This window comes from Anolis sagrei, chromosome X, assembly GCF_037176765.1.
Source record: "Anolis sagrei isolate rAnoSag1 chromosome X, rAnoSag1.mat, whole genome shotgun sequence".
Taxonomy (NCBI): domain Eukaryota; kingdom Metazoa; phylum Chordata; class Lepidosauria; order Squamata; family Dactyloidae; genus Anolis; species Anolis sagrei.
In genome coordinates, this window is record NC_090034.1 from 87,779,441 (window position 1) to 87,801,235 (window position 21,795).

A 21,795-nucleotide genomic window follows, 5' to 3' on the forward strand; every position below is an offset into this window, starting at 1 on the left:
GCTAGGGAGGGAGTTCCACAGCCGAGGGGCCACCACTGAGAAGACCCTGTCTCTCGTCCCCACCAACTGCCCTTGCAAAGAAGGTGGGACCGAGAGCAGGGCCTCCCCAGAAGATCTTAATCTCCGAGGTGGTTCATTGGGGGAGATACTTTTGGACAGGTAAATTGGGATGGCACATTTCGGCCTTTGTAGGCTAAAGCCAGCACTTTGAATTGTGCTCGGTAGCAGACTGGCAGCCAGTGGAGATGACGTAACAGGGAGCATACAACCCGTATGCTCTCTGTACGCCACTCGGATGAGCAACATGGCTTCCACCCATTGAACCAATTGGAGCTTCTGAACAGTCTTCAAAGCTGGGTTGTTGTAGGTTTTTCAGGCTGTATGGCCATGTTCTAGAAGCATTCTCTCCTGACATTTCGCCTGCATCTATGGCAGCCATCCTCAGAGATCGTGAGGTCTGAGGATGCCTGCCATAGATGCAGGCAAAACATCAGGAGAGAATGCTTCTAGAACATGGCCATACAGCCCGAAAAATCTACAACAACCCAGTGTTTCCAGCCACGAAAGCCTTTGACTATACAGTCTTCAAAGCACTGTAGAGCGCGTTGTAGTAATCTATATAGGATATAACCAGAGTGTGGACCACTGTGACCAAGTCTGACTTCCAAATGTACGGGAGCAACTGGCATACAAGTTTTAGTTGTGCGAAAGCTCCCCTGGCCACCACCAAAACCTGGGGTTCCAGGCTCAACGATGAATCCAGGAGAACTCCCAAGCTGCAAACCTGCACCATTTGCTATGTGTATTTTCCCCTCGTGCTTCTCTGTCCACAATATGGTCTATGGAATAGGCAGATGATATCACTTGCATATTGCTCTCTCTGGTGTTGTGTAGAAGATTCATTATGAAAGTCACAATGAATGTGTGGAAGGGAAGGAAATGGAAATGGTCAAGAAATGGAATTCCTTCCTGCAATGACTTGTGAATAAAGAATGTTTCAGGAAAGGGAAAGATCATGATTCTTTATACTCATGCATAACTCAACACATTATAGTAAAAAAAAAAATCAGTCCAAAAAAATCTGAGTCGATGTATCTCTGGGCCAATGTGAATACAGTGTTCCCTCGCTACTTTGCGATTCGCTTTCTGCGGACTCGCTGTTTCGCAGGGAAGGGGGAAGAGGAGGAGGAGGAGGGCTTGCTTCCTTTCCTTCCTTCTCCATGCACACACATGGGAGGAGGGGGAAGAGGAGGAGGAGGAGGAGGGCTTGCTTCCTTTCCTTCCTTCCCCGTGTGAGCAGGGAAGGAGGAGGTTAGGGGGAAGGAGGAGCATCCCTACTTCACGGGTTTTCCTTTATCGCAGGTGGTCCTGGAATGTAACACCCATGATAAGTCAGGAAACACTGTATTGTTTAGTAAAAGCAACTTTGGAGGGAAATGAGAGAGGAATGTGATTGACTAAGTTAGAGTGGGCAGAGCGTAACTTGGCGAGATAGAAAAATTGTCTTTAGAGAGAGGTTTTTTAATTCCTGTCAAGAGATTGAATTTGGGTGTTGAAGGGAGAGGGTGTTAGGAGTTTCGTGTATAGGGTTAGAGAGAAAGGCCTGAGATTGGTCAGAGTTGCTAGCAGGGACAGCTAGTGAGGAGTTCACAGCTATTAGGAAGATAGCTGGGAAACAGAGAGATAGATCCAAGATAGGACTATCTGTGCTGGTGTAGAATTACCATCAGAGAAACTATCCTGTCAGTATTATTCTGGTGGAGGGAGAAAGAAGAGTTTCTTGTGTAGCTAAGTCAGAACTGTTTATGTAACCACATGTTTTTAAGACAAATCTCTGAAACAGCCAAACTTTGTACCTGAATTGTTCCTATTCTTGTAAATAAACTTCATTGTTTATTTTTCATTACATCTGCCTCAAGTGTGCCTCTGTGCTTAAAGGTTCAAAAGCAGCTTTAAGCAGAAAACAAGAACTTACTGGTGGCAGCATTTGTTTTTAAAAAAACCCTACTTGTTATAATTGGTGGCAGCGGTGGGATGACTGAATGAAGGGTACCCCCTGCCGAAGAGCATTTGAGAGTCTGCATCTCTAATTATGTAACTAATTAAATAAGGATCTCTTTATAATTGGTGGAACAGCACTGGGATTTTATTTATCAAATAAATCTTAATTTCTTTATAGGCAGCTTCTGGCTTTTTTGAATTCCTGGGCAGATAAATGGCTGCCCCCCTGAGGGAGCTCTGTTGTTTTCCCCTCGACTTATCCATGGGCCATATAAAAATCCATAATTTTGGCCCTTGATGGATACATGACTATGTGATAATTTGAAATAATACTGGAAACTGTCTGAAGCATCCTCCACAATGTTGTTTTGGTAGAACAAGAAGGTGTTTACCATCACTTTCCACCCCAGCAAAGCAGATGTTTACTGTCCCTCCAGCTTCTCCCTCTATCCCCATGGCCAAAAGCTGTATTATCCCCACAATCACACCTCTCTCCCTAATATAAGGAGAGAGAATAGAACCATTAATTTTCAATTAAAAGAGTAGACTAGCGCAAGTCACCCTGACAGAGAGACTGGCATGACCTTAACAAATGTGGGGTGCTCTTTGCAATTACAGGAACCCTGAAAAATGTTGGAAGAGAAATAGAAACACGAGGAGGACAATTAGTTGTTGGAGCCTTTGAGGTGATTCCTCTTTCTGTGCGGAGTTTGGTAAGAGTCACCATGTCCCATTGATAGTTTTCTGGATCCAGGGCACAACACAGCAGACTTTGGCATATACACCTGGATTCCCTTTCTGCGCACACACGTATGTGCCCCAAGAAACCACACCTTCAAGCTCTCCGTTGCAGACAAGCGGGCCCCCAGAGTCTCCCTAAAGAGAGAAAAGTTAGAATTCAGTGATTTGCAGATATGTCCATGTTTGATTGACATCCCTGCCTGGCAAGACCCAATCTGTAACTCTCCAATTGTGTTTGATGGAAAAGCCCCATCACTACAACCAACACAGCCAATGTTTATTGGCCAGGACAAGGATTGTAGTTCACTCCAACTGGAGTGCATCCCATTCATTGACCTGATTAATTCTGTTCAATACACAAAACTTGGAAAACTATTTTAAAAATTAGTTAGTAAAAGGTAAAGGTTTCCCCTGACATTAAGTCTAGTCATGGGTGGTGCCATTTCTAAGCCAGAGAGCCAGCATAGTCCGTAGACTCCTCCAAGGTCATGTGGCCAGCATGACTGCATGGAGCGCCATTACCTCCCTGCCAAGGCGGTACCAATTGATCTACTCACTTTTGCAAGTTTTCGAACAGCTAAGTTGGCAGAAGTTGGGCCTAACAACAGGAGCTCACCCCACTCCCCGTATTCAAACTGCCAACCTTTTGGTCAGCAAGTTCAGCAGCTCAGCGATTTAACCTGCTGTGCCAACAGGTGGGCCATTGTTACTATCACAGAAAAGTTCTCAGAAGGTAGGTAGTTGCCATCATATAGTTTTAAAAGGAATACTTATTTACTTTCCCATTTTAAAAATATGTTAAAATGGAAATTTTAAAAACACACAAAGCCGAATCCTGCTACCTACCTACTGGGTTGTGGTATTCTATTCCTCGTCATCATAAAATCACCCATAACTGTTCATAAACTGTTACTTTAAAGATGATATTCTTCTTCTATCAATGATGGATATCGCTTTCCCATAAGTTTAAAACTCACAAAAAGACATATTGCATTTTTCACATTAAAGTTACAATCATGACGTAATGTACCGTATATATTCGTGTGCACGTCTAGTTTTTCAGCCCTTTTTTTAGGCTGAAAAGGCCCCTCTCAGATTATACTCGAGTCTTGATTATATATTATTTTACTCTGCTATTGTTATTTTTATTACATTTATTATTTTACCCTATCATTTTTGTTACATTATCATTTTATTCTATTTATTCTTCTTAATTATTATAATTACATGTATTAATTTACTTTATTATAATTGTTATTACATTTATTTTTGTTACTATTATTGCATTTATTATTTGACTCTATTTATTATTGTTATTATTACATTTATTATTTATTCTATTTATTATTATCACATTTTTATTTTACTCTATTTATTATTATTTTATTACATTTATTATTTTAAGGTCAAGGTCATGTGGTCGGCATAACTGCACTGTTACTTTCCCACCGGCAACTCTATTATTATTACATTTATTATTTTACTCTGTTATTGCTGTTATTACATTTCCATGATTTTATTCTCTTTATTATTATCGGAAGGATACGTAAGCACATTTACATTGAAGAATGTGCTGGTACAGCTGTACCATAAGCCTAAATATCCTTTTTATGAATGGATAGTTTGCATGTGTTTCTGTTAATCATGCATTTTGCAGCTAGGCAGCTCCCCCCAGGCTGCAGCCATAGGGCTAGCAGCCTGCCTATCATCATTAAGTTCTTTAGTTCCGCCCCTTTCCCCAGGGTTCCAGGAGGGAAAGGGAACCATTTTAGTTCAGTCTTTCAGTCTTACAGTTTGGAAGCTCAGTCACAGGATGTGAGATTTTTCTCACCTGTAGAGAAGCTTTGTTTCTTACAGCTCTGGCTGAGGAATTTACAGCCTCACAGCTCTACAAGCTATGGGGAAAAACAGTCCCAAAGCTTCTGGGGAAGACAGTTCTAAAGCCTCTGAAGAAAACAGTTTTACAGATCCAAAGGACTCCAACTGGAAATCTTTAAAGTTTTGGCTGGTAAGGTTTACTCGGGTACCCAGTAAGGCCTCACGCCAGATAGCCTAAAAACAGTTCAGCCAGTTCCATTTGATAAATTGTATCCACATTTTCAATGTCAATAGAAAATGGATTGCGGAAAAGTTGTATGTCCTGTTCATGGAAATGAAGCTCTTTAAATCTAAATTGGAACTCCTTTTGCAACTTTTCCAGTGAATTTTTTGTTTTGGAATGCAGCCAATGGTTTTTCCGCTAACAGATTTTGTGTTGTGGGAGGCAGCAGAAATTTTCCTCCTTCACTTATTGGATGAGGCCTAGCACATCTTGGGGAGATGGGGGACTCACCCTTCTCCACACCCGGCGGGCCAGACAGATGTCCTTGGCGGGCCGCATGTGGCCCACAGGCCATAGTTTGAGGACCCCTGCCTAAGAGTATTGAAAGGCTACACACTTTTCCATCCAGTCATAATTAAATCTCTCTCACCCTCCCTTCACGGATTACAGCTAAATCTCAAATGGCTATTCTCCTTCCCATACCTGGCAAGAGTCGGTGCCTCCTTGTGGTACTCCAGCACACACCATGTATGGCGTAACGGCCCCTTGATATGCTCTATTGCATTTCTGTTGAGGGACAATACTGACATTTGCACACTGCAGCTGTGCTGGAAGCTTTGCTGGAAGAGACATACAATACAAAAGTGTTAACGTTGGTTGAACAGAAGCAGCATTAGAAAGAGAAACAGTTTTTTTCTCGTGTCAGGAGCTCTTCTAAAGATCTAACAGCACTGATATTGGAAACTATCTGGTGCAGTTATAGCCACCGCCTGGTAAAATGGCTGGGAATTGTGTTCCTCAGAATTAGGTGCCTCGGCTTATATTCGGGTTCGCTTATACTCGAGTATATACAGTAGATCCTAATGTGAAGAAATAACCAGAACTAAATCTGAAGTAAAAAAAAATTGTGACCAATAGCAGAATGAAAACTGACTGGAATATTCACAGATGGAGCGCTCTACTCTTAAAGCATTGTGTAATGTTTGTTGTTACCATTCAATTGTTTCCAACATGGTTTCAGAATGCAAGGAAGGGCACAAACCACAGAAAGGGGGTTTAGCGCAGCTGGTAAATCACAAGCAATGATAAGATCTACCAACTGAAAAGTTGCAAGTTCGAAGCCCCGGGTCAGTGTGAGCAGGCAACTGTCAGCCCTGCTCACTATTTACCTAAGCAGTTTGAAAACAGCTTTAGCTGTAATTAGAGAAATAAGGTACCACTAAAAGAGTGGGGGTGTTGTTTTACAACGCCATAAAGAAAGATCAGAAAATGCTGGGCGACCACAAGGAAGAAGGAAGTCCTGGAGGCTCTTGGTCATAGAGGATGGAGCAACAGCACCCCCTGTGGCTGGACTCAACCTTCCATGTCATCAAAACAACACGCCTGCTATCTATTCTGTCTGTGTACTGTCTATACAAAGCTGCATTGAATGTTTGCCGTGTATTTGTGCTGTGATCCACCCTGAGTCCCCTTCGGGGTGAGAAGGGCGGAATGCAAATAAATTATTATTGTTTGAAACCCAACAAGATGAGTCCACAGCAGACACTCTGCTCACTATTGAATTGGATCACATGTCGGACACTTCCCAAGTGTCTATGACTGTGTGATGTATCAGCAAATAATGCGTGCAGATCCCAGTAAGGTGGCCTTCTGCAGCTGGCAGATGGTAATTTTGTCAGTGCCGATTGTGTTTAAGTGCAGGCCAAGGTCTTTAGGCACTGCACCCAGTGTGCCAATCACCACTGGGACCACCTTTACTGGTTTGTGCCAGAGTCAGATTTGGGTTGGCTTATACTCAAGTATATACAGTAGATCCTAATGGGAAGAAATAACCAAAACTAAATTTAAAGTAAAAATCTGACTGGAATATTCACAGATGGAGCGCTCTACTCTTAAGGAATTATGAAGTCACCATTCAGTTGTTTCCAACATGGTTTCGGAATGCAAGGAAGGTCACAAACCACAGAAAGGGGGACTTGGAAGCCTGGAAATGCTGGCTAGGAGACTCTGAGAGTTGTAGTTCAAGATGTAAACATTTCCAAGCTCTTCCAATAATCTAACAGCTCTGATATCAGGAACTATCTGGTGCAGTTATAGCTACCGCCTGGTAAAATGGCTAGGAATTGTGTTCTCTAGAAGCAGCTTTCCTATGCCTTAAGGTATTTTAAGAGGTTCTTTGTTCACCTTGAGGAGATCTAGTGGTGCCCCAGCCAGAGACAGTACATGGCCTCCCATCATTGGGGCAGCCGGACGGCAGCTGAATGGTCTTCACAGCATCATTCAATCTGGCACAAGGTTGAAGACGGAGCAGCATGTAATCCTTGTTGTTTTTCCTCCGGTCATACTCTGGGTGGACTCTGACTTCTGCAATATTCAAGCACTGTCCTGACCTTTCCATCCTCTTCAAGTTGCTCTTTCCTAGGCATACCTTCATGCTATAGGAATAGGAGGCAAAAAGAAGGACAAAATAAGTAACAGGTAGAGAGACTTGGGGCCTCTAGTGGTGCAGCGGGTTAAAGCGCTGAGCTGCTGAACTTGCTGACCGAAAGGTCGCAGGTTCGAATCTGGGAAACGTCATGAGCTCCCACTGTTAACCCCAGCTTCTGCCAACCTAGCAGTTCGAAAACATGCAAATGTGAGTAGATCAATAGGTACCACTCTGGCAGGAAGGTACGGGCACTCCATGCAGTTATACCGGTCACATGACTTTGGAGGTGTCTACGGACAACGCCGGCTCTTTGGCTTAGAAATGGAGATGAGCACACAACTGGACTTAATGTCAGGGGAAAACCTTTGCCTTTTTAGAGAGACTTGTGGAATTTATTATTATTTATTTATTTAAAACTTTTATATCCCGATCTTCTCACCTTCGTAGAGGGACTCAGACCGGCTTACAGCAAGGATTCAATGCTACTAATACAAGTTAAAACATAATACAACAATACAAGATTAAAATACATATGGATAAAATACATATATACCAAATCGCCAAGGTAAAATCATGTTAAACTCAGTCCGCATATGTGGTCACTCACTTTGGTCTATAACCAGTCTCAGCCATTATTCTGGGAATGCTTCGTTCCATAACAAGGATTTCACTACCCTCCTGAAGGACAAGAGGGAGGGGGCAGATCTAATCTTGCTCGGGAGAGAGTTCCATAGCCAAGGGGCCACCACAGAGAAGGCCCTGTCTCTGTGGTGGCCCCACAGAGACAGGGCCTTCTCTGTGCTTCACCTAGGTCTAATTGTGTTTTAGCATGTGATTGGAAAATAAGTATGCGTCATGTCAGCTAAAATTGCATGAGAATGGCAGTTTGAAACTTCCAGGCTACATCACTGTGCAATAGTAGATTTTTTTTTCTTTGCTGACATCGGTAGAAAAAGAAAGAACTATGAGGATATAGGGCCTCTGCGAGGAGAAGATGGGGAGATGCTGACAGGAGATAGGGAAAAGGCAGAACTACTTAATGCTTTCTTTGCCTGTCTTCTCGCTACAGAAAGCCGTCCTCAACCTCAGCAACATGGAGTGAATGAAAGATTAGGGGAAATCCGACCCCAAATAGAGAAACAAGTCGTCTAGGAATACCTGGCCACTCTAAGCGAATTCAAGTCCCCAGGGCTTGATAAACTACATCCAAAAGTATTGAAGGAACTAGCAGAAGTCATTTCGGAACCACTGACAACATCTTTGAGAATTCTTGGAGAACGGGACAAGTCCCAGCAGATCGGAGGAGGGCAAATGTGGTCCCAATCTTCAAGAAGGGAAAAAAGGACGACCCATATAATTACCGTCCGGTCAGCCTCATGTTGCAAACACTTAGAAAGGAATGCAGTCATTGCTAATAGTCAACATGGATTTATAATGCCAGACTAATCTGATCTCTTCTTTCAATAGAGTTACAAGCTGGGTAGATGCAGGGACATCATGGATGTAGCTTATCTGGATTTCAGTAAGGCCTTCAACAAGGTCCCCCATGACCTCCTGGCAAACAAACTAGTCAAATATGGGTTAAGCAAAACTATGGTTAGGTGGATCTGTAATTAGTTAAGTGAACAAACCCAGAGGGTGCTCACTAATGCTTCCTTTTCACCCTGGAAAGAAGTGACGAGTGGAGTACTGCAGGATTCCATACTATTCAACATCTTTATTAATGACTTAGATGAAGGGTTAGAAGGCATGATCATCACTTTTGCAGGTGACACCAAATTGGGAGGGATAGCCAATACTCCAGAAGACCGGAGCAGAATTCAAAACTATTTTAACAGATTAGAGAGATGGACCAAAACTAACAAAATGAAGTTCAACAGAGACAAATGCAAAATACTTAGGATGGGGGTTGTCTGACTCCATAGCAGTACGTGTGAAAAAGATCTTGGAGTCCTCGTAGACAAGAAGGCGCACATGAGCCAACAATGTCACGTGGCAGCTAAAAAAGCCAATGGGATTGTGCAGGTACAGCTGTACCAGAAGCTCCAACTTATTTGCCTTGTATTAAGTGTTATTTGCAGCCCAAGGCTTGGGATTCTGCAGGAGGGTGGCTTCCTGTTAAAGTTTGCAGTTATAGGGCAGGCAACCTGTCCACCATCATTAGGTTCCTTAGTTCCGCCCCCTTTTTGGGTTTCAGAAGAGAAGGGAGCCATTTTTAGTCAGTCACTCACAAGGAAGCTAGTCTATAGGACGCAGGCAGCTCATCCCGTAGGAAAGGCTTCATTTTTCAGAACTATCCGGGACAAACTATCCAGGGAAACAGAAGGAAAAGATCCCAAAGGCTCTGGCTGAGAGCTCACAGCCTCTCAGCCTCACAGCACCAGAGGGGATAACAGCCCTGAAGTTCCCATTAGACAGCATTGTAGAACCACGGAATTCCAGCTGCAATATCTTCAAGCCTCAGCTGGTAAGGTCTGCCCGATACCCAGACGCATGTGGTTTTGGTAGTAGCACCCACGCCAACGAGGCATAGATAGAAAGCGGCCTGGGAGAGATTATAAAGAGTTCTTCCTCATGCAGAGAGAGTACAGTTAATCTAAGTCAGTGCCAGTCTCTTAAAGACTAAAATAGAAAAGCCTCGAAGTGTTGTTTGAAGATTTGTTCCTTAATAAAGACTTTGTTGTACCATTAAAGACTCTAAAGCCCATTACTTCAGGAGATCTCTAACAATCTCTCTTCGGGCACCCCGGCTTCCCATTGGGTTAAAAACATACGTCCTATAGAATAAAGACATTTTGTTCAGACCCAGTGCGCGACAGAACAAGGATGTTGGCCTGCCTTGGTCAGACCACACCTGAAATACTGTGTCCCATTCTGGCAACCGCAATTGAAGGGAGATGTTGACAAGCTGGAATGGGTCCAGAGGGTGACTAAAATGATCAAGGGTCTGGAGAACAAACCCTATGAGAAGCGGCTTAAAGAGCTGGGCATGTTTAACCTGCAGAAGAGAAGGCTGAGAGGAGACATAATGAGGGCCATGTATAAATATGTGAGGGGAAGTCATAGAGAGAAGGAAGCAGGCTGGTTTTCTGCTGCTCTGGAGACTAGGACGTGGAATAATGTCTTCAAGCTACAGGAAAGGAGATTCCACCTGAACACTAGGAAGAACTTCCTAACTGTGAGAGCTGTTCAGAAGGAACTCTCTGCCTCAGAGTGTGGTGGATGCTCCTTCTTTGGAGGCTTTTAAACAGAAGCTGGGTGGCCATCTGTCGGGGGTGCTTTGAATTGATTTTCCTGTTTCTCGGCAAGGGGTTGGACTGGATGGCCCACGAGGTCTCTTCCAACTCTATGATTCTAAGTTGTGGGAGGCGGCTTTCCCCTCCCCTGCACCTCCACCTGAGCAGTGCTCCCCTCAACTTACCCTTCCCTGGGTTTGCAGTGGGCTGCAGAGAGCACCCAACACGGATGTACTAAGCTCCCACCACAATAAATGTTCCAGTTTCCTCTGCGTCCTGTAACAAGGGCAGCCTGGAAGGCCCTGGAGCGCTCTGGGCAGTTATATCCTCCAATGATCCGTTCTCCAGTCCCATCCTGTGCAAAGGCTGCAAAAACATGGAACACAAAACAAAACATTCTTAATTACAAGAACTCTAACGTAACTAACCACTATCACTTCTCTCAAAAACTCCCATGAAAGAAGACAAACAAAATCAGCAGCCAAATATGTGTGCTTCCTAATAGTACTGTTGTGTTTAGTATGGAAGACCACATAGAAGGTCCAATAATGCAGATACTTGTGGTGACCCACGTTGACAAACCAGTTGTAAGCGTTTTCATTTTTGGCAGGAGCTATTTGTAAAGCTAATGGATCTTAGACGTCATCCAAATCGGTGATCTACACAGATTTATATTGCACCATTCAATTTGCTTCTTGGTCTAAATATCTCAAAGGCACCAGATACTATGAGGGTTGAATGAAAAGTAATGCCTCCACCTTCGTTATTCCTCAACAGATGGCAGTACTGGTATGCGGCAGGTACTGGCTTGTTCAGTAGACTCTCCTCTACAGTTCCATTTTGGCGGGAAGCCTTAGCATTGGACGGTTCTGTTGTTGAAGTGCGAAGTATGGAACCCTGCACAGACGGTCGGTCAACGCGACAAGCAAAGTGTAGTCATTGAATTCTTGACAGCAGAAGGTGTCACCCCAAAGGAGATTCATCATAGACACACAGTATTCACATCAACACAATCACCATAAACAGATTGCATTCTCTGATGAATCTCTTTTGGGGTGACACCTTCTGTTATCACGTATTCAATGACTGCATGTTGCTTAAGTTGCATTGACTGACTGTCTGAGCAGAGTTCCATACTTCGCACTTTAACAACACAACAGTTCAATGCTAAGGCTTCTTGCCAAAATGGACCTGTAGAGGAGAGTCTACTGAACAAGCCAGTACCTGCCGCATACCAGTACTGCCATCTGTTGAGGAGTTACGAAGGTGGAGGCATTACTTTTCATTCAACCCTTGTATAAGTTAAACAGGGTTACTTGAATGGGAGACTGCCAATCAATACCAGGTGCTATAGGCTATATTTCTGAGGGAGGAACCAATAAAACCTCCTCTGAGTATCCTTTGCTTAAGAAACCCCTACGGAATGCATGTGGTCATCATAAGGCAGTGGTTCTCAACCTGTAGGTCCCCAAGTGTTTTGGCCTAAAACTCTCAAAAAATCCCAGCCAGTTTACTGGCTGTTAGGATTTCTGGGAGTTGAAGGCCAAAACATCTGGGAACCTACAGGATGAGAACCACTGTCATAAGGGTACAGGCAAATTGAAGTCCCACACACAAGGTTACATCTTGCCCAAACTTCTTTGGAACTCACCTATTTACTCTGACTCAATCAACTGCCACCCCAATGGTCATTCATCAACTTTATCCAAATCTCTATTCACCCTCAATAAAACATTTTACACCAAATGTTCATGAAACCACAGAACTCAGTTAGTACAGTTATTTAAGTAGAATTTGGAAAGTATCTCTACTAGAAAAAAATGAAAAGTAAATTAAAGAAAGAAGGATGAATGAATGTCTGGGTCTGTGAGAAGTAGAAAGTGTTCCTTTTGCAAATATGTATGTAAGGAGGCGGCTTGGTGTAGAAATGTTGCTTTTGTGAACTCACTTGTATATCCTTGCTATTTTGCTTTGAATATAGTTTTTTAAAATAACTGTATATTTGGCATATGAAGGAAGAAAGACTTATTGTTTAAGCAAGTTAAGACAGGGGTCCTCAAACTAAGGCCCGAGGGCCGAATGCTGCCCTCCAAGGTCATTTACGCAGCCCTCTCTCAGGGTCAACCAAAGTCTGAAACGACTTGAAAGCACACAACATCAACAACAACAACAACAACAACAATACTATCCATCAGCTAAAAGCAGGTCCACACTTCCCATTGAAATACGAATAAGTTTATATTTGTTAAAAATGTTCTTCATTTTAATTATTGTATTGTTTTTAAGTGTTTTTGCACTACAAATAAGATATGTGCAGTGTGCATAGAAATTCATTCATGCTTTTTTCAAATTATAATCCAGCCTGCCAACAGTTTGAGGGACTGTGACCTTGCCCTCTGTTTAAAACGTTTGAGGACCCCTGGGCTAAGGAGTTGCTCTGCAGGCGTTTAGGCAGCTGGGAAACCTATAAACCTCTGATTACCCAGCTAATGGGAAAAGGAGAGGAGAAGAACGGCAGTAAAAAGGGTATATAAACTTGTGCCGAACTTTGCTTGGTGTGTGGGCTTGCTTGCTTAGGGTACACTCATTCTTATAAGGACATATTGTAATCAATACATGCCTTGCTGCTTCACCGGTTTTGTCCAAGCTTCCTTTAGGGGTTTAAGGATCCACATTTAAAACAGGCTAGGATGGTGTCAAACTTGTGAGAGTGACCAGTGCCAGACACAGCAAATTGCACATCTAGATGAAGCAGGTTTGCAAAAAGTGTCCCCCTGAAACAGAGGATGCAGTAGGATCCACAAAGTTCATAATCCCATCTCCAGCAGTTAAATGCCCTCCGGTGGCGAATGGGTTAAACCATTATGTTGGCAGGACTGATGACCGACAGCTCAGCGGTTTGAATCCGGGGAGAGTGGGTTGAGCTCTATCTGTCAGCTCCAGCTCCCCATGCGGGCGCATGATAAAAGCATCTCACAAAGATGGTAAAATAGCAAATATCCAGGTGTCTCCTGGGCAGTGTCCTTGCAGACGGCCAATTCTCTCACACCAGAAGCAACTTACAATTCCTCAAGTCGCTCCTGACATGAAAAAAGCAGTTAAATGGATCTATTTATTTATCACTAGCCATCCCCTGCCAGGCGTTGCTGTGGCCCAGTCTGTGTCTATGTGTTTTGTGTGTGTATATATTTGTGTATATGTGTATATGTATGTTGGCATATATATGTGTGTGGTTTTGCACATGCATCAGTGTATTTTTTAATTTTTAGCTTTTTAAGTCCCTTCCATTGTGATTTTCAGTGTTTTTATGAGTGATGGTCACTCTTTGGCCAGATAGATGTATTGTGTCCAAATTTGGTGTCAATTCACCCAATGGTTTTTGAGTTATGTTAATTCCACAAACAAACATTACATTTTTATTTATGTATCATAGATATCAGGAGCAAACCAAGGATACAGTTGAAATGTGTTTTAAAATACAACAACCAAAGTTTAAGAACTTGGCATTGTATTAAATGGATACTGCAGTGTCTGATGTGGATGGAGACTGGGAGGAAAGGGCAAGGGGACATCAGGTTTCTAGAATAGATGGGAAAAACAGGAGCCTGGGAAGGATATGGAATAGGGAAGCCATACCTTGGGATCAGGTGCATGATCAGGTTGACAGAAAAGGAAGAAAGGTTATTGGGTGATAGATCTGATTGGAAAGAAGTAGATTGGAAAGAAAAAAAGATGGCGCAGTAGCAATTGTGTGACTTAAAGCCATCTGATATAGGAGCCATGTAACCTGCCAGAAGCACCCTTTGCACTAAGGTGTCTTGAGGGAGAAGGAAATGTGTGGCTTTCAGGACAAATTTGACTTCAGAATAAAATGGGTGAGAACGACAAGGGGGAAACTCATGCCCACCCCAAAATCCCGGGCTTTCCCGGGTGGGTGTCCCTATGCTATCCAGGAAGGCCTGAGTCTAATTGGACATTTAATTAATCCGGGACAAAGCAGAGTTTACCTGCTTTGTCCCAAATTAATTCTCTTTTCCCAGAGATGTCATTTGGACCCCTCCGGTAAAAGCCCGACAGGCCTCACATTTTGGGGCCTGTCTGGAAGTGCCGAGACTAGAGTCTAACAAAGGCAGGATACAGAGAACTTGAACTGGAATAGAGCCTTGTGTGGACTCAATCCTAGAGAATAGGACAAGAACCAACAGATTCAAATTAGAGGGAAAGATTCCACCTAAACATTAGGAAGACCTTCTTGACATTAAGTGCCAATCAACACTGGAATAGAGTGCATTGGAGGCTTTAGGGGTCTTCTTTTTTGGAATTCTTTGAACAGAGTTTTGATGTCCAACTTTTAAGACTGCTTTTATTGTGTGTTTGTATATTGCAAGAAGTTGGTCCTTGTGTTTCCTCCCAACTCTATGATTCTATGACTTTATAGTCAGAAATTCCTGGGACTTTGACCCTGAGACCACCTTTCTCCAGAATGATTTTTCCTTACCTGCAGAGGCCATCACAAGCAATCCAAAGACCAAGAGCTTCATAGCTGCACCAACTGGATCAACAGGAGCCTATTAATCTTCCGGCTGCAGGGCAAAAGATTTGCAAGGTTCATGAATGGTTTGTGCAAGATCCTGATACTGGTCTGCAAACACATCCCAAGAAATGATACTGAACAGTGTTATTATCAGTAATTATTTATGTAAACAGTCCTCTGGCCATTATTATTCATGATACACGATCATTCATACTGATACTGCAGCAAACAGGGATTATTACTAACAAGATAAACACTTCCTTTTGGGTGAGGACATGTGTGAACTTCTTGGAGGTGGAGTGTAGGAAGTGCAGTTGCATTGGGAAGAGGAAATGTTTCTTTTTCCCTACCACTCATTTATATATTTTTCTCATTATAATAATAACTAAGCAATAGAACTGAAAGAGATAAGCAATTATGCTAATTGAGGCAACTAGATTACACAGCTAAATAAAAAAAGTATCTCGGTGCCTTGGTTTTTAGACCTTTTCCTAGGATTCTATGAGGCACTGATTCAGAAAATTGCATTGGATAGATTGCATCAGCTCTAGTTTTCTATATATGGTTATCATAATTTTCTGGTGAGCAGATGACATCTGGTATATGGCATATATTCTGTATCTCAAAAACTACAGCTGATGGGAGAAAACTGGTGACTTTTTTGAATCAGCAGTTCATAAATAAAGGTAAAGGTAAAGATTTCTCCTGACATTAAGTCTAGTCGTATCTGACTCTGGGACGTGATGCTCAGCGCCATTTCTAAGCTGAAGAGCCGGCATTGTCCATAGACACCTCCAAGGTCATGTGGCCAGCATGACTGCCTGGAGTGCCGTAACCTTCCCAAAGAAGGGGTACCTATTGATCTACTCACATTTGCATGTTTTGGAACTGCTAACTGCCAGTTTGGCAGAAGCTGGGGCTAACAGCTGGAGCTCACCCCGCTCCCTGGATTCGAACCGCCAACCTAACGGTCAGCAAGTTCAGCAGCTTAGCAGTTAAACCCACTGCGCCACCAGGGGGCCCTCCATATATAACCTAACCAGAAACAGAGCAAACATTTGAGGCACCAAAATGTGTTGTGGGGCAGTGTTATTTCAATCAGTTAAGTAGAGTGTTTTAATGGTTAGCAGTTCAGAGATCCATGGAAGAGCAGGATATATATAAAAATTGATGTAATATATCAAATACATAAAACAAAAATTGTTTTGAAAACCAAATATATTGTATTTTGTTGTTGCTGTGTGCCAGCAAGTTGTTTCAGACTTATGATAACCCTAAGGGAATCTTTATTTATTTATTTATTTATTTATTACTTTACTTGTATACCGCAGTTTCTCAGCCTGGCCGGCGACTCAACGCGGTTTACAACAAGAATAAAATCAACAACAATACACAATTTAAGATCACAAAAGCATAATACACAATATTAGCACAACAATAGTTAACCCGATACAACTCATAACTAAAATCATGATCCAATTCGTCGTCCGATTTTCCAATTCCTGTAATCATTCACATTGATTGCACTGTTAACCGAATGCCCGTTCAAACATCCAAGTTTTTAGTCTTCTTCGAAACACCATCAGCGAGGGGGCTGATCTTACTTCCATAGGAAGGGCATTCCTATGGAATCTTATAACAATATTGCCTATTCTTGGGAAGGTTTTTTCAGAGAGAATTTGGTTTTTCTTCCCTTGGAGGTTAAGAGAACGGGACTTGCCCAGGGACATGGAGTCGGTTTCCAGGGCCAAACAGGAATTTGAATCCTGTTCTCCAAAGCTGTAGTTCAGTGCTCAAGTTGCCGTATCCCACTGATCAGTGGTTCTCAAACTGTTCTCTGGGAAGCCCTTGGGGCTCCGTGGGTGTTTCTGCTGCTGCTGCTGTTGTTACAAAGGCCCCCGTTGGCTCAATGGGTTGAACTCTTGTGCCGCAGGACTAAAGATTGTTAGGTTGGAGGTTCAAAACATCCAGATGTCCCCTGGGCAACGTTCTTGCAGATGGCCAATTCTCTCACACCTGAAGCAACTTACAGTTTCTCAAGTTGCTCCCGACATGAAAAATCCTTTTTTTTTTTTTTTTACAAAGGCTGGATGGCTATCTGTTGGAGGAGATTTGATTATATTTTTCCTGCATGGCAGAAGGGGGTAGGACTGGATGGCTCCGAGGGTCTTTCACTGAAATACTATTACGTTTATATTGGTTAAAATTGCTCTCCATTTTAAATATTGCCATATATATATATATATATATATAGAGAGAGAGAGAGAGAGAGAGAGAGAGAGAGGGAGGGAGAAAGTGCACTGGGTGAATTCATTCAGATAAACACTCTCCATCTATCTGCCACTGGTCCAGCCTATGCCAGATATATATACCTTATATATAATATATAAATATTTCTTGGGGCTCCACAAGAAACTTTTGCTTCCGAAAGGGCTCCATGGTAGAAAAGGTTTGAGAACCTCTACTCTCGATGAGCATTGATATGGCGCAAAATTATCACAGTTTTCAAAACCCTGCATACCTATCGGAAGACAAAGGGTTCAATCCAACATTATGCAAGCATGGATATGCCAGTATTTTCTGCTCTGCCTCCCTTGGCTCTAACCCATCCCAGAAGGTCCCTTGTCATGAAAGATGGAGAGGAACAATCATCCTTCTTCATTGACAGAAATGTTAGCATGAATGGGAAAGACTTGACTGGATGTTACCCAAAGTGCCCATCTATACTGCCAATTAATGCAGTTTGAATCTGCATTATATGGCAAGTATAGACTCATATAAGGCAATTCAATATATTTACACTGTATTATATGAATCTACACCAGTGGTTCTCAACCTGGGGGTCGCAACCCCCAGGGGGTCGTTGGGCCATTTTCGGGGGTCGCAAAGCTGCCTTGGTTGGCCAAGCCCCCTCTAAAACAGCTGCCAGAGGGCTTCCTCCACACGGCCTTGCAGCTTGGGAAGACTTTTTTGCCTGGCCCCCATGCCCTTCTGACTTTGGAAGGGCACGGGGGCCAGGCGGAGGACTTCCCCCACACGGCCTTGCGGCTTGGGAAGCCTTTTCTGCCCTGCCCCGCACCCTTCCGAGCTCAGAACTACAACTCCCAGAAAGAAAGGTCAGCTCACCCCACAACTCTCCAGTAAGGCAGTATCGGCATATCAGGTATGTGTGCCAAGTTTGGTCCAGATCCTTTGTTGTCTCCAGTATTTTCTGTTGGTAACGGGAGTTTTATATGCCAAGTTTGGTTCAATTTCCATTTTTGCTGAAGTTCAGAATGCTCTTTGATGGTAGGGGAGCTATACATCCCAGTAGCTCCCAACTGCCAAGGTCTATTTTCCCCAAACCTCTCCAGTATTTTCTGTTGGTAATGGGAATTCAAGTTTGGTTCAATTCCATTGCTGTTGAAGTTCAGAATGCTCTTTGATGGCAGGGTACTATTCATCCCAGCAACTGCAACTCCCAAATGTCAAGATCTGCTTTCCCCAAACTCCCATCAGTGTTCAAATTTGGGCATATTGAGTATTTGTGCCAAGTTTGGTCCAAATGCACAGATTTGGGTTCACAGTGCTCTCCGTATGGAGGTGAACTACATCTTCCGTAAATCACTGTCAATTCCTCCCAGCTCCCTCCAGTATTTTCTGTTGGTCATTGGGGTTCTGTGTGCCAAGTTTGTTCCAGGTCTCTAATTTGTGGGTGTCTCAGTGGTATGTGGAAGTCAGCTGAATCAGTTGAAGGTACTGCAAATCCCATCATCCACTGTCCATACTCCCCAAACATTGTTTTTGTGATCAATCACTATGCTTTAATTATGTCTAATCTGTAATAATGAAAATGCATCATGCATATCAGATATTTCCATTATGCTTCATAAGAGTAGCAAAATTACCATTATGAAGTAACAATGAAAATGTGGTTGGGGTCACCACAACATGAGGAACTTTATTTAGGGGTCACAGCATAAGAAAGGTTGAGAACCACTGATCTACACTGACCATATACTGCAGTTTTAAACTGCATTATATGGCAGTGTAGATGGGACCGAAGAGAAGAAAAAATAATGCAGGTTTTAAAAAACCCAGTATTTGAGAAAATGCAAGCTTAATTCTGCATTACTATGTTGAATTAATAACACAAACAATTAGTTCATGTTTATAGAATTAGAAACTAAAATTGGAAGCTCCAATTATGATCTATATCAAGGTGATGTTAATGAAATGAAAATTCAGCTACATCACGCTTCTGAATATACAGCTTTTATAAAACAGTCATGAAAGCATTTTCGCCTGTAGCTCACATCTACTACCTACTACTTTCTTCACAAGCCCAATGTAATGAGGACAGTCTTCTTATTAGAGAGTTAGGATGGCATAAGTTATAGCTTAACATTATTGCAACCCACATTTTTTGTTCATCGTGTAGGTCCCTTAGTAGTGCATAGTTATGTATTACTTTGTTGTCCCTTAGTAGTACATAGTACATACATATTTAGGAAAATATGGTTAGGAAAAGTCTGAGGCAATGTGGTAAAGTGGTCTATTAGCGTTCTAGATCTTGTTGAACTACAATTCCCATTAGCCCTGAAGATTAGTTATAGTTGAATAGCATCCAATGGACCATAGAAAAGCATCTTGGGTCCCGTATTGGGAGAATAATAACAACAACAAATTTGAGTTGCTGTGAGTTTTCTGGGCTGTATGGCCATGTTCCAGAAGCATTATCTACTGACGTTTCGCCCACATCTATGGCAGGCATCCTCAGAGGTTGTGAGGCCTGTTGGGAACTAGGCAAGTGAGGTTTATATACCTGTGGAATGTCCAGGGTCGGAGAAAGAACGCGTGTCTGCTTGAGGAAGGTGTGAATGTTGCAATTGGCCACCTTGATTAGCATTTAATGGCCTTGCAGGTTCAAAGCCTGACTGGTTGCTGCCTGGGGGTCCTTTGTTGGGAGGTGTTAGCTAGCCCTGATTGATTCTTGTCTGGAATCCCCCGGTTTCTTTTTTAATGTTCCTCTTTATTTATTTATTTATTTATTTATTTATATAAATTTTATTTCTTACCACCTTCTTCATGGCTCAAGGCAGGGTACAACATAGTTAAAATACATAGATGAAAACATAAGGCCATTAAAACACATAGATTAAAATATATGGGCATAAGCAACATTCACACTTGCCTCAAACAGGCAAGAGTTCTTTCTCCCATCTTGGACATTCTACAGATATATAAACCTCACTTGCCTAATTTCCAACAGACTTCAGAACCTCTGTGGATGCCTGCCACAGATGTGGGGAAACGTCAGGAGAGAATGCTTCAGGAACATAGCCATACAGCCCAGAAAACACACCGCAACCCAGTGATTCCAGCCATGAAAGCCTTCGACAACACAATACCAACATATTGTTTTAAAAAATCAAAACCAGAATAAAACCAATCATAGTTTCTGACCTCCTCCCTGTTAAAATTCTAAATAGAAGATTACAAGTAGATTTGTATATTGATTCTCGCGCTCACCTGCAGTTCTTGATGAAGCACCAGATGAAGGATGCCTCTCAAATGTCCGAAGAAGAGCAGATGAATAAATAGTGATGTTAAGATTTAAATGCGCATAGAGTAGGATGGCCCTGACCAATTCGGTCTGTGATGCATCACAGCTTTGGAGCCTTTGCAATGAGTCAATGCAGGACCTGTCTATCTTCTCATGTCAGCATCCCAAAAAAATCCACATTAAGTGTTGAGTAGGTTGGTTCCACCCTCCACCTCTTCACATTGTTGTTTCTCTTGCAGCTCTGCCAAGAGACATTTAGGCACAAGGTTAATTCTGGGGCATCGTGGAGACTATATAATGCATTCTCAAAGGGTAATAAAGGGTGAGAATGAGAGGGAGAGAGAAAGCAATAAAGAACCCCACTACTATAGTTGTCTGCTTGGAAAGAATGAGAGTTATAAAGGAAGAGGAGAAATTGGAACGTATTCATTTGAGCTCACTGAAAGATTAATGCGAGGGAAACCTGAAGTGCAGGCTCTCTGTCTCCAAAAGAAAATCTAAGTGTCTTGGGTGTCTATCAAAAGGAGAAACACCACCCAACTTTCTTGTAAGTTTCTGCCTTGTTTATTCATTTACTATTGTGGACAACAAGTTAAACATGAGCCAACAATATCATGTGGTGGCTAAAAAAGCCAATGGGATTTTGACCTGCATCAATAGGAGTCTTGTGTCTAGATCCAGGGAAGTCATGATACCCCTCTATTCTGCCTTGGTTAGACCACACCTGGAATATTGTGTCCAATTCTGGGCACCACACTTGAAGAGAGATATTGACAAGCTGGAATGTGTCCAGGGGAGGAGGACTAAAATGATCAAGGGTCTGGAGAACAAGCAGCTTAAAGAGCTGGGCATGTTTAGCCTGAAGAAGAGAAGGCTGAGAGTGATAGGGCAATAATCATGAAACTAGAGAAATCAAAGGTAAAAATGTACTCCCCCTGTATTTAGAAATGAGCTTACACTAAGGGTCCATCTTGTCTAGAATATTTGTGGATAGTACCTAAGAAACATGTGCAATAAACAACTTTCACAAGACAGTTCAGGCAGAAGGCTAAAAGGCTGACAAAGTGTCTATTGCAATATATGGAGGAAAGAGCTATTTGGGTCTTGTACTTTCCATTGTCAAGAAATCATGTGATTTGCAAGAAGTCAGTTAGTTAATGTGCCAAATAAGGAATTAAGCCTATGTGGTAATTTGTAATTGGATAAAGTTTGCTGCAGTATCAAAGGGTCTTGTCTATATAATGTGTGTCTGAAGAGACACTGGGCATG

General features: G+C 42.5%; 1 protein-coding gene across 1 annotated transcript; it reads right to left on the reverse strand.

Annotated features, from left to right (window-relative positions):
- Positions 1–1,414: 1,414 nt before the first annotated feature.
- Positions 1,415–20,838, reverse strand: LOC132780300 (kallikrein-14-like). The gene is made up of 6 exons (XM_060783926.2): positions 20,493–20,838; positions 14,946–15,030; positions 10,633–10,813; positions 6,968–7,218; positions 5,267–5,403; positions 1,415–2,877 (listed from the first exon to the last, which is right to left on the reverse strand). Exons 2-6 carry the CDS (start codon positions 14,986–14,988, stop codon positions 2,722–2,724), a joined length of 768 nt encoding a protein of 255 aa, XP_060639909.2. The 5' UTR covers positions 14,989–15,030; positions 20,493–20,838; the 3' UTR covers positions 1,415–2,721.
- Between the last annotated feature and the right edge of the window lie 957 nt (positions 20,839–21,795).